This window comes from Pristis pectinata, chromosome 3 (assembly GCF_009764475.1).
Source record: "Pristis pectinata isolate sPriPec2 chromosome 3, sPriPec2.1.pri, whole genome shotgun sequence".
Lineage (NCBI taxonomy): Eukaryota > Metazoa > Chordata > Chondrichthyes > Rhinopristiformes > Pristidae > Pristis > Pristis pectinata.
This window is the reverse complement of record NC_067407.1, coordinates 43781551-43795493: the sequence shown is the minus strand read 5'-3', so window position 1 is coordinate 43795493 and position 13943 is coordinate 43781551. Positions and strand designations below refer to the sequence as shown.

At 38.8% G+C, this 13943-nt stretch overlaps 1 protein-coding gene across 1 annotated transcript in view; it reads left to right on the top strand.

Annotated features, from left to right (window-relative positions):
- pdcb (phosducin b) overlaps window positions 1-10163 on the top strand; it is a 71171-nt gene extending 61008 nt beyond the window's left edge. The window contains exons 2-4 of the mRNA XM_052010725.1: window positions 1505-1616; window positions 6460-6617; window positions 8599-10163. Of these exons, the coding sequence (XP_051866685.1) occupies window positions 1544-1616; window positions 6460-6617; window positions 8599-9126 (759 nt within the window). The 5' untranslated portion in view covers window positions 1505-1543 and the 3' untranslated portion in view covers window positions 9127-10163. The remainder of the gene's footprint in view (window positions 1-1504; window positions 1617-6459; window positions 6618-8598) is intronic.
- The last annotated feature ends 3780 nt before the right edge of the window (window positions 10164-13943 follow it).

Sequence of the window (13943 nt, the reverse complement as noted above, 5' to 3'; positions counted from 1 at the left end):
ACATTTCCTCAGCTGCGATTAAGTTGCTTTCCATGCTTTTCCTCCAAGTAACCAAGGCTCCATTCACTATGTCAGGCAGCATCTGCAGAAAGAAGATCAGATTACATTTCAGAACGAAGACCTGTGATGTTCTGATGATGAGTCTTCCACCTGAAAGGTTAACTCTGTTTCTCTTTCCACAGATGCTGCCTGACCTGCTGAGTGTTTTCAGCATTTTTGGTTTTCATTTCAGATTTCCAGTATTGAAAGTTTTTTTAGTTTTCATTCACTCACTATTTTTCATTTTTAGTTGATCCTGGGAATTACTACCAAGGTCCTGTTTATCGCCTGTCTCTAGTTATGCTGGAATGCTCTTTCCTTTGAATACAGAGTGATTGTTTATATAATTGAGTGGCTTGCTGCCATGTTAAGGAAGATGAAGAATCAACTGCACACTGTGGGACCTGGCAGAAGTTCCCTATCTTGAATGAATTCAATGCATGTAAAAATTATTAAGGGCAGTGGCAACCAATTACTGGGGCCAGTAGGGCATGACCCACCTGGAAAACAATGCTATCTGTCCAATCCATTATCCCCAACCACAAGTGCCCAAGCAAGCAAGCAAACAAACAGCAATTGTTTTTTGTAAATTTATTTTTCACATCCATTCATTCATTCATTCTCAGTTGCCCAATGGTGGTATAGACCTGTTGGCTGGAGTCAACATAAAGCATGGTCTAGTCCACAGCTTGAGGCTGGAAACTGTTGATGAGGTCACAGTGCAGGATCGAACCTTGGGCTCAGTCTCATCTCCTATAGCATGATAAATGGACACCCAGACATGCATTGCTTAGGCCCTGTCTTGGCAAATGAAAAGGTCCAGAGGGCATGTTTATTTGTGCAGATGTCAGTTTCTGAGTACAAAATTAGTCCATGTATTTGCTGAGAGGACGCAGGAGCCACCAGCTGAAGGAAAATGCTTTGATGTTGATAAAGGAGCCTGGAACCAAGTTGTTCCGACAGCAGTGGCTGCATTAGCGATAGAGCACCATTGGTAAGCATGGATGGAATGCATTTGTTTACAAGTTTGTGTCCCATAAATGTTTTTGATCATTGGCCACCACTGGCAAAGGAAGCCCAGCCTAAAATACCAAGTTTGGTGCCTCAACAGGAAGAGTAAATTAGTCCAAACTCGCATCCACCCTTTTATTGACCTCAGTGGTTCCAGGAGTAGGCTTGTTTTCTAATTTTTCCCACCTCCTCTGTCCCACTGACACTGCTCCTCTCAGACGTGGCCAAAAATTGAAAATATTGAGGAAGTATTCAAATGAAACCCGTGAACTGGAATTTCAATACCAACTATTAGAAGGTCCTAGCTTTCTCCGGAAAACTTTCTTATATTATTTTTAAAGGTTCAAACAACAGTCTTAAGTTACAGCACTTTATGAAGAAACATTACATAATAATTTGTAATCTGTCACATTAATACCGATACACATAATTGACCTTGTATTGTGATTGACAGATTTTCAGATACCTTTTCATTGAGCAACCTGTCCTAGAAATGAACCGTGGACAAAGCTGGGATGAAGATGTGGAATCTGAAGGAAATCTTGAATTATCAGCTTCTAATACAGGTAATCTAATAAATTTGGAGTGTGTATGGGGAATGTACCAAAAGTCATCAAGAATTATACTGAAATAGTTGAGTTTTTTTAAAATTTGAACTGCATCACTGGGGCCAAATACATGGGAAGTACAAATCAAAAGCTGATCTACTGTGAGCTTTCCTTTATTTTTAGTTTCAGAGGAGAGATTTATAAATGAGGGCTTCTTTTGATTACTTTTACCTTAGATATCTTTGACATCCACGTTTCAGCCTATTCATGTAGGTGAGTTTTGGTCTCTCATAGAGGAGGTTATCACTTCACTGGACTCAGGAGTACCAGGGCAATGAACAAAAAACCTGTTAGTGAATTTCATGTACTGACTTCATCAACCCTCTCACGTGATCTCCTTTGTTATAAAAGTGCCATGAATTCCATATGGATATTATCTGAAGAATGTAGAAATAAACTAAAATACTGTCAACACAAAATACTGTATGAAGAAAATTATAACTAACTGATAACCAGATGTTTACCCTAATATTGAGTAGCTCTGTACTCATTCCTTCCCTAGATTTCATAGCAATGGTATTCCTGTATGCTTTCTCAACCTTTCAATAATTTACTCCATATCTTGATCTCTCTGTACCTCTCTGCATCGCCTTTAGAATCGAGTTCCTCTAAACTACATTGCCGTTCCTCATCCTTCCTATCAAATCTTAACATTTTAGAATTTTGTGTGGTAAGTTTCATCCGCATATTCCACCAGCCTGTCTGTTTCTCCAAGTAGTCTATTGTTACCCTCGGTTTACTGTAATTGGAGGTTTTGTGTTGCCAAAAACTTGGAAATGCAGCCATGTATATCTGATGTGTTCTGTGTTGTTGTGATAATGGATGCGTGATTCAGGGAAGGGCAGGACTGGCAGATCAAATTTCCAGGATATTTCAGGTATGACTTGAAGGGGGGGGGGGGGGCGGGGCTGCAAAAGGGAAAGGCATTATGGCACTACTCAGGGTGGATATTCTGGAGGGATCGGCCAATGAGGCTATATGTATTGAACCTAAGAATAAGGGGGCATCACATTGATGGGGTTATACAACAGGCCTCTCAATAGTCAGCGGGAATTGGAAGAACAGATATGTAGGCAGATCACAACAGGGTGTAAAAGCAATAAGGTGGTAGTAATGGGGGATTTTAACTTTCCCAGTATTGACTGGAATGGCCTTAATGCAAGGGGCTTAAGAGGGGTGGAATTCGTAAAGGCATCCAAGAGGGTTTTTTTTTGAAGAGTATATATAGAGTTCTACCACGGAGTATGGAGGGGACTGTACTTGACCTTATTGACAGAATGAGTATGAGCAAGAGATTGAAGTGTCTGTGGAGGAACCCTTTGGAAACAGTCAGGCTAGTCATGGAAAAAATAAGGTTGGTCCCCGAGATAAAGCCCTAAACTGGGGGGAAGATGGATTTCAATAGTGTAAGACAGAAGCTGGCAGAAGTAGATTGGGAGCAGCTGCTAGACAGGAAAACAACATCTAATAAGTGGGAGGTGTTTAAGTTTGAGTTAGTAAGAGTTCAGAGTCAGCATTGTCTCAGTAGGGGTAAGAAGAAAAGATGCTAAGATTAGGGAATATTGGATATCAAAGGATATTGAAGATTTCATTAGGGAAAAGGAGGAACTGTATGTCAGGTATAGGAAATTGGTTTCGAATGAGTCCTTTATAGAAGATACAGAAAGAAATTAGGAGGGCCAGAAGGGCCAAAAAATGACCTTGGCAAGTAGGATAAAGGAGACTCCTAAAGCTTTTTATAAATATATTAGAAGTGGGTAGCAAAGGAAAATGTAGGTCCTCTCAGGGAACAATCTATGTGTGAAGCCAGGGGAATATGAGCAGGTCCTAAATGAATACTTCTCATTGGTATTCACCAGAGAGAACGATGTGGAGTTATGGGAGGGGTACACTGATACTCTGGACCACGACTGTATCAGGAAGGAGGAAGTGTTAGTAATATTGGCCCACATTTAGGTAGATAAATCCCTCATGGGATCTATCACAGGATGCTATAGGAAGCAAGGGAGGTGATTGCTGGGGCTCTGATGGAGAGTTTTGCATTTATGTTAGCCACAGATGAAGTACCAAAGAATGGAGCATAGTTAATGTTGTCCCTTTGTTCAAAAGGGCAGGATGGATAAGCCAGGAACCTATAGGCTGGTGAGCCTTGCTTCATTAAGAGAAAATATTGGAAAAATTCCAAAGGAACAGGATTTGTGTTCACCTGGAAAGGCAGCGGCTGATTAGGAGAAGTCAACATGGTTCTGTGCTGGCAAAATTCTGTCTCACAAATCTGATTTGATATTTTGAAGAGGTAACTGAGCATATTGATGAAGCGTGTTAGATGTTGACTTTAGCAAGGCTTTTGACAAAGTCCTGTATGGTAGGCTGGTGCAGAAGGTTAGGGCACATGGGATCCAAGGCGTGTTGGCAGACTGGATCTAAATTTGGCCTGGTGATAGGAGGCAGTGGGTAGAGGTCAGGAGGTGTTTTTCTGACTAGAAGCCTGTAACCAGTGGTGTACCACAGGAACTGCTGCTGAGACCATCAATGTTTGTCATATAGATATTAATGACTTGGAAGAGAACGTAGGTGGACTGATTACTAAGTTTGCTGATGAAGAAAAAATTGGTGGAGTAGTAGATAGTGAAGCAGATTGTGAAAGGATACAATGGGACATAGATCAGTTGGAAAGTTGGGCAGAGCCGTGCAGAGTGGCAGATGGAATTTAATCTAGACAAGTGAGAGGTAAAGTTTTGTGACTCCAAATACTAACAGGCAATATACAGTAAACAGCAGGGACTTCACCTCAGGAGCATTGATGTACAGAGAGGCCTTAAAGTGCAAGTCGATAGCTCCCTGAATATAGACACACAGGTGGATGGGCTTAATTCTGTCAAATGGGATTAATGTAGGTGGGCATCATGGAGTCACAAACTTTACCTCTCACTTGTCTAGATTAAATTCCATCTGCCACTCTGCATGGCTCTGCCCAACTTTCCAACTGATCTATGTCCCATTGTATCCTTTCTGGTCACCACCCTAAAGGAAGGATATGGTAGCAACAGAGAGAGTGCAGAGGACATTCACCAGCATGTTGCCTGGAATGGAGGGTTGAGGTTATAAGGAGAGGTTGGCTAGGTTGGGCTTATTCTCACTGGAACATTGGAAGCTGAGGGGTGATCTTATAGAGATTTATAAAAATTATGAAGGACATAGATGGGGAGGATAGTCAGTCATTTTTCCAGGGGAGACTAGATTGAGGGCACAGGTTTATGGTGAGAGGTGAGAAATTTAAAGGAGATCTGAGGGGTAGCTTTTTCCACACAGAGGGTGGTGGTTATATGGAACAAGCTGCCAGAGGGAGGAACTGATAGTAGATACAGTTACAACAATTAAAAGGCATTTGGACAAATACTTTGTTAGGATAGGACTAGACAGATATGGGCTTAATTCTGTCAAATGGGATTAATGTAGATGGACATCATAGTTGGCATGGATGAAGTGGGCCAGATCTGTCCTCATCCTATTGAAAATGGCCCTCCTGTAATTGACTAATTTTAGGTTATAGTGGTTCATATCTATTTGCATAACTATAGTTGCTGTGTCCTAATATTTTTGCTCCACTTCGCCTGCCTCTTTCTCCAAAAGACTAATGATACTTCCCTGCTGGGCTAGGAATGTAGTGATTAAGAAAGTTCTTCTGAATGTTTTTAAAAAAATTCTCCCCTCTTTGTTCTTAACATTATTATTATCCCAGTCTATATTGGAAGTCCCCACTACTACTGTGTGTTTGCATTATTTCTGTTTTCCTGAAAATTCGCTCCTCTGCATCCTCCTTATTAGTGGCAACCTAAAGGATACTCCAAATTGCGTTTCACATCTGTAACTGAATAGATTCTAGAGTTGATTCCTCTGGGATGCTCTCGCCTAGAAATTGGATTTCACCCTCTTTTGGTGTATCATACATGTATGAGATACAGAACTAATGCTCACTTATATCTCAGAGCAATTTTGCACAGAATGACATTAGATTTTCCATGAGCGTTCAGAGGTCATAAGCCATACCCAAAAGCCCCAATTTATATCAGAAAGAGAGGATACATGCAGTTCCTCACATTGTGATGTTATTAGGTATATTGAGAAAACATCTGCTGTGCTACAGTGAATGGACCAATTTCCTGATGGGTGCAGTTTCACCTGAAAATGATCACTAGCCCAATGTAACTCAAGATAAAATTGCATTTATGCTCAATATTGTAGCTAAACAGCTGCTAATGGATTCCAGTTTCTAGGTTTTGAAAATATTCTCTTCAACCAACAACTGCCCACCACCCCGACTCTTGCTTTTTACCTTTCCTATCTGTCCACAACACCTGAATTCCTAAACAGGAATATTTAGTGTCCAATTCCTTTTCAAAGCCAGGTTTATACCATCTATATTCAAGGTCACCACGTACGTTTTAGAGGTTAAAGCTGACGAACATGCTTATATTAGCATTTTCATCTGCCCATTTCTCGGCAACCTTTTTTCTCTCTCAGATGTCCATCAACTCTCTCCCTGATTCTCCTGCCACACACGTACTCGAGGGGTAATTTACAATAGCCAATTAAGCAGAGGTAGCACCCAAGGTCAGGCTCGAACCAAGGAGTTGAGTAACAGCATCATTAGCTGCTGCACTGTTGTGCTACTCTCAATGCTGGGCCAAATGCCTTGTTCCTGTGCCATAAAATTTTATGTGCAGTTACGTTGGAGCAGTGTTATTCAGTAATGTGCATGTGTCTGGCAAAAGCAGCATTAAAATAGTTGTATTTCTAGGTCCAAAAGGAGTGATCAATGACTGGAGAAAGTTTAAACTAGAGAGCGAGGACCATGAATCTTCTTCAGATAAAAAGCAACTCCTTAGACAACTGTCATCACCATACCGCTCTTTCAGTAAGGAGGACAAAGACAGTCGAAAGAAATTCAGTCGAAAGGTGAGCAAAAACAAGAAAGAAATTGAAAAAAAATTGGATGAATTGAACATGATGATTTGTAGAAGTAGAGAACTAGTTTAGCAAAAAAAAATTGCAAAATGCAATATATTTCGAAGAGAATGTAGAGGATGGGAGAGAGTACCAATGTCAATTACAACATAATGGCAATCAGAATAAAAGGAATCTATATTAATTACGTATGAAAGCTCTGTCACCTTAATAGAGGAATCATGCAGACAACAGGAAGGGCTTTGGAGGAAGAAATATGGAGGTAAACCCGTAGTGACCTGGGTTCAATCCTGACCTCAAGTGCCGTGTGGAGTTTGCATGTTTTTCCCATGACCGTTTATTCCCTCCGGGTGCTCCGGTTTTCTTTCACATCCCAAAGACATGGAGGTTACTAGGTTAATTAGCCACTGTAAATTACTCCTAGTGAGAAGGTGAGTGGTAGGATGAGGGGGGGAGTGGGGAATGGAATTGCTCTGTCAGCCAGTGTGGACTTGATGACCTGGAATGATCTCTTACAATGTCTTGGGGAAATATGGAAATACAGAACACCAGATATAGAATTATAATCATGAGAAATTTCAACTATCCCAAAATAAAACAACAGGAAGAAATAGCAAAAGGAGAAATGAGAATTTTGTTTTCTTGGGGTTTCTTTTCTCACTCACTATGTAAGGTCCAACAAAAGAATCATTCCTGAATACAATAATGGATAATAAGTCAAAATAGACGGGAGAATTAAAATCAGCAGAGCTATTTGTTGATCATAGCATAGTGAGGTTCAAGATTAGGATGAATAAAATCATCAGAACAAACACCAAGAGATGTAAAACACTAATGTAACTGATATAAAAAGAACAAATTTATAAGAAGAACATAAGGAACAGAACCGCCATTTAACCCCTCTTGTCTGCTCTGGCATTTTAATAAGATCATGGCAGATCTTTTACACTGGCAGCACTTTCCTGTATTAACCTTAGGTCCTCTGATTCCCTTAATATCTAAAAATCTATCAATCTCTGCCATAAGTATGTTCAGTGACTGAGCCCCCACAGCCTTCTGGAGTGGTGATTTACAAAGATTCACTCTCGTCTGGGTGAAGAAATTTCTTTTCAACCCTGCCCTAAATGGGTGCCTTTGTTCTATACAATTTTGCCAGAGGAAATAAGTAAGTTCACATCTACCCTCACATACACTGTAAGAACTTTGTATTGTTCAATGAGATCACCTCTTGTTCTTTGAAACTAAAAGTATAGGCCCACTTAATCTGTCCTCATACAACAAATCTTCCATTCAAGGATTCAGCCTGGGCAACAAAACACTCCTGTTAGAAGTATATTCTTCAATGGATAGGGAAGCTAAGCTTGTATACAAATATTCCAATGTTGTCTCATCAAGGCACAACCTTAGTGCAATATGTCTCTACTCTTGCACCAAAATCCTCTTACCTTGCAGGCCTATATACAGTTTACCTTCCTAACTGCTCACTTAATCTCACTGTTAATTTTCAGTAATTCATAGAAAGGGACACCTATGTCCCTCTGAACACAAAACATCTTTAAGTCTCTCACCACTTTAAAAACTAAAATCAGGTTGGAATAAAGGAGATAAAACTCAAGAATTTTTTTGATAAACAAAGATAGAGAAAAAATGGGATATCTTTAAAAGGGTAAGCAACACCATACAAGGAAAATGCCACAAACAAGGAATTAAATAGAATCTGGAATCAAAAATGGTAAATACATATTGTTATATTAAAGGCAAGGCAGACATTTTACAAATGAAAATCCAGGAAATAATTTGAAATTTAAGAATAAGCAAGTCATTACCAAAGCAATTAGATTAAGGTCCTATCTTTTATTCTTGAATGATACTGATGCTTTAGGCAATTCACAATAATTTATGTCTACCCATGATAAATTAACATTCTGTTCCAAAGCTTAATTTTTTTTTTCTTTTTATCCTTCTGAAACAGATGAGTGTACAGGAATATGAAATGATTCAGGATGAGGAAGATGAGACTTGTCTTCGTAAGTACCGCAAGCAATGCATGCGGGAGATGCACCAGCAACTAAGCTTTGGCCCTCAGTTTGGTGTAGTTTATGAGCTTGAGAATGGGGAGCAATTCTTGGAAGTGATTGAAAAGGAATTGAAAAAAACCACCGTGATGGTGAACGTTTACGAGGATGGAGTGAAGGGATGCGAGTCCTTGATCAACTGCTTAACATGCCTTGCTTTGGAATATCCCTTGGTTAAGTTCTGTAAAATAAAGGCCTCCAACACTGGAGCTAGTGACCGATTCTCTGATCATATTCTACCAGCGTTACTAGTGTACAAGGCAGGAGAGCTAATTGGCAACTTCCTTCACATTACCGAGCAGCTGGGTGAAGAATTCTTTGCGGTGGATGTTGAAACCTTTCTAAATGAATATGGCCTTTTGCCAGAAAAGGAGTTCACTGCTTGCGAAAATGCTAGTGATGGCAGTGATGTAGATATTGAATGAATGCCGGTATAGTGGAGCCCAACTCAGATTAGTCCCAGGTACATAAATGTTATAAAAGAACCTGATGCACATTTTGCAATAATATTCCAATACCTCTGTAATGCTTTGATTTCTATACGTGGACTTACAAGTATGTATACTAACCCGTTAGAAGGAACAGATCATGGTTACTTGAGCTTAGCCGCTATGCAATATTATCTGTGCTTCGGCATACATATTCCCTATAAGCTTGTTTCCCCGATAGTCTGAAGATCTATTTTCTCCAGCTTTGAATATACTTAATGACTGAGCCTCTTACATCTTTCTGGGGTAGAAAATTCTAAAGATTCACATCTCTGGGAGAAGAAAATTACTTCTCATCTCAATTTTGTCAATCTCTTATTTTGAGATTATCCCCATTGGCACTCTTCCCTTTTCCTTTCTTCACTTAAATAAAGAGAAAATTAGATTATTGTTCATTGCACATTAAGTATTACATATTGTTATTCCACTACACATTCACAGCATTCTGATGGAAAGATACTATATTTTGCACATGTTCAGGTATGCAAAGGCAGCAAAAATTTGTTCCAGCCATCAAAAGCAATGGTTACAATGCAAAATTGATGTCCTAATTAAACCTGGGTTAATCTTCACCTTACTTTCACTGTAAATAGAGAAAAGTAGAAACATTGAAAATAGGAGCAAGAACTGGCCATGCAGTCCTTTGAGCCTGTTCTGCCATTCAGTGTTGGCAGGTCACCTATTTCAATACTACTTTCTTACTCTCTCCCTCTACCACTTATTGTGAAAGCTTACATTATAAAACTTTGGTTATCAAAAAAAAATTAAGACTTGTAAAATTGAGTGCAGAAGCTCTGCCTCTGACTTGGCCATTACAAATGAGTCTATGGGGATCCTCTCTTGAAACCAGTTATACATCCTGTAGATCAGAAACAAGGTAATTTTTTGTTCTGTTTAACAATGTTTGGGTACGCTGTGACACAGCTTGTTTGTTCCTTCCTTGTTTCCACTTCAGGTACACTGTGGAGTTTTGATGGCAAACAGTCCACTGTGAACCACAATGGAAAATTCTCACAGGACTTAGTTATTTTAGACCACAAATCTATCAGGAAAGCTTCAGTTATCCGTGAATGAGAGAGGGTAGAAAATTTTCTTTGCCAATTGCACAAAGTTATTATTCTCAGCTGAGGGTAAAACAGAACCTGATATTTAATTCCACTGTCTGCAGTGGAATTAAATAATCAGAGGTTGCTATCATGGGTAGTCAATCTCTTATTCCTCAACTTGCACCACTGTCCAAGATACAGTTCTAAACCTGTGAAAATTTGAATTTTATGAATGGGAACATCTTGTAATTTGGAAAGGAGGTTGAAAGGCAGGAGTGGGCTTCATTGTACTCATTACTCTAACCTCAATATAATCTTCACTGTATAGGTCAATATTAACTGAGAATAGCCTTTGTTCTGCTCCCTCCCAACCTCTATTGCCTGCCTCCATAAACAGATCACAGCCATGAAGTAAGAAATAGACTAGTTTTATTACAGTGCCCTTGTTTAAATGATTTTATAGAAACCTGTATGAATAGACCTAAAAAAAATCATTAAACATTATTATATGTTTTAATATTTATGTGGATATTGTTTTACAGAGATGGAATTTAGTTTAATATCAGTGCATTAGAAAGTTGAAGTAAATTGAAATAGTAAATAAATGGGAAACATTTCACATATACTCTGAGGATAATGTGGGCAGATATCTTTGATCTAGTGCAGAAATCCATTCTGTAGATATCTACCATAAAACCCTGTACTTTGTTGCAAATGCTCTCCCACTGTATATTTCCAAACATTTCTCATTTTCATGTTGCATAAATATAATTTAATGAAAGTATTACTCCATTATAGGAAATATTTCTGTGAAGTTTTTTTGTACATTAAAGGCCTCAAATTACAATAGTAATATAATAAAGGTGAAACCTTCAGCAGTATATGCCTGAATTTTTTTTGTTCCAAAATATCCTTAAAACTGAAAAAAGTATAACGTGGCTTCATACTATACAGGAAATGATGAGAGAGGTAAGGAGTTACTTGAATTCATACCTGTAATCCAGCGAAGACCAGTCCTGGGGGCACAGAGTACTTCATGTGTAAGACTTTAGTTCCTCCACATCAAATAATAGTTTAGTCCTGCAGCTGAGGAGAGGAAATCCAACCCTATTGTCCAATTCAGATCAGCAATGGTGTAGAAATTTAATAAGTAATCTAGAAATATTCCTTCTGAGCCCAGAGCATACACATAGAATGCTGATCAAGATGGAGCACTTTTTTTAATTGTAAGAAATAAGAAAATCTGGTGGGTGGGGGGGGGGGTTCTTTTCATTGGAACTGAAAAGTTAAAGAAGAGGCACTCAATATCACCAAAAGTAGTGTTCTATGTTCTGCTAATGGGAACAGGGAAATACATTTTTACTCTTCTGTGGACCTATAAGGAGAGGTCATTAATACATTCTATTATGCAGAAGATTATTAGTGGATCGAATGTTCAATCAGAATTAATGATGATAATAGAATCCATAATAGCTTTTAAAATGGAAATAGATGTAAAAGAACATTTTAGAAGGATACAGGGAAAAGGAAGAAATGAGATTAAATGCATAGGTCCTTTCAGAGAACCAGCTGTATAATGTCATCAGTGAAGATGCAAGTTTCCACTTAGTTTGCAAACAGATTGAACACATGGATAGCAATAGTTGCATGTGAATATTGCTTTAATGGGATCCAGAGTATTTCTACAGAATTTAGAAATGGACAATCAAAGGAACCCCGTGGAAGAGCTTTGTGAACGATATTACTTGCACCTTAATAATTCCCTTTAAAAAGTTAATGGAATTGCAAACTTAATGGAATGTCAAACTTGTGATTATACAATATGAAATCAAAATTCCAAGAAGCAATTAGAATAAAGTACATCTTTACAACAAGGCACTAAACTTCTGTTCTCTGATAGAGGTATTTTGAATAACAGTGGAATTATTCCAAGTACCCTGGTCAATTTTATCCTTCAATCAACATTGCTGAAATTTATGGTTATCTGGTCAATAGCCCACTGCCGTTCACATGAGCATGATGTATGCAAACTGGATGCCATGAAATCCACTACTGCTTTTAGTTGGCCAGAAAAGCCTTCAGCTGCCTTTAAACCTAGTACCAAGCTCTTAGTCTACTGAGCAACAGTAATCCTTCTCCTCTGAAAATGCATCAGAGACATGACAACTTATATTAGGCACTGCAGAGCATGGAAAAGTAACACCAATATTCCTCCACAAAATCTTTCAAATTCATTGACAAGATTAGTGAAACCAATGTCAACTTCCTCTTCCAGGCCAACATTTCCAGCATTGAGGATCTAATAATGCTCAACTAGCTTCAATGGGCAAGTCATGTTGTTGCTAACACGAGACTCCCAAAACAAGCACGCTAAGCTCCCATAGCAAATGAAAGAAGGAGCATACAATTATCCAATCAACCCAACTATCTGACCCACTTAATTGCCCCAACACTATGCAATAGGCAAGATATGAAAACTTCTTGGACAACATGCTTCCCTCTCTGCCCATCCATCATTACTATGTCCCACGTACATGTCTTGCCACCGATGAGCTGGTAAACAATTTGCTAAGCATGAGCAGAATAAACAACCTTGGGTGGAATATTCATTGTGTACATCATAACTGTAACACATTTTCTGTATCTCTAAATGTACATGGCAAGAAATTGACATTCCGGAGATAAAATTAAGATTTAGCCATTTTTCACACAAGCTGGTTAGGAATGAACTTACCACTGACTTCAATTGTGAAGAAAACATTGCGTCAGATTGATTTGCAACTCCTAGTCAGAGGTCCTCTGAAGTGATTTTGGCTTTGTCTAAAGAAAATACAATCTTATGGAAAATAGAAATCTCATCTTGTGTATTATACATGCACAATTATTCATGTGAAACAGTCTCCACAACTTCCCTGTGTGATTCACCAATTAAGTCTTCCATCTCTTCATTGCGAGTACACAGGAACCCAGTGAGAAAGATGCCCTTCCCATACAACCTGTCCATTTGTCCTTCAAGCACCTACTGTCTCACCTGTGGCAGAGGCTGGAGATCCCAAATTGGCCTAATTCAGCCCACATAACTATAGTAGAAACAAGTCACTTTTGACCATGAGGGTCTGGCTGTGAAGGGGGAAAAGATGGAGGTATGGTCGGGTTGGAAGTAGACAAGCTGACACTATCACTGGGATGTAATTTTTAACTTTCAACTGACATAAATCAGGTGAATTCCACAAGCAGCAGATGATTCACTCTACCAGGATATTGAGTATATAGAAATCTTCAAAAATATCTCATTGTCTGCTAAGCAGAGCCAGAATTATCTTGAATTTCATAACCCTGTTCCAATTTGTGAAAACAGCAAATGAGTAGACTATTATATCCATAATATACATTCCTTGCTGAATTAGCACATTTCTGTCACATGTTTAAATACTTGCATAACGTGCAAAGAAAATCTGTGAACAATTTTAGCAACCTGCAAGACTCACGTACAAAGAGCACAATTGTATTCAGCAACTGAGTTTTGGATACATTCCCTTCACGTAGAGCACAAAAAACATTGGACTACATAAAAGAATGTCAAAGCTATGGAAGTTACAAGAGATGGCTGCAGTCGTCAAAGGATGCAGCAGGATACAGATCAGTTGGGGATATGGGCAGAGAAATGGCAGATGGAGTTTAATTTGAACAAGTGTGAGATGTTGCATT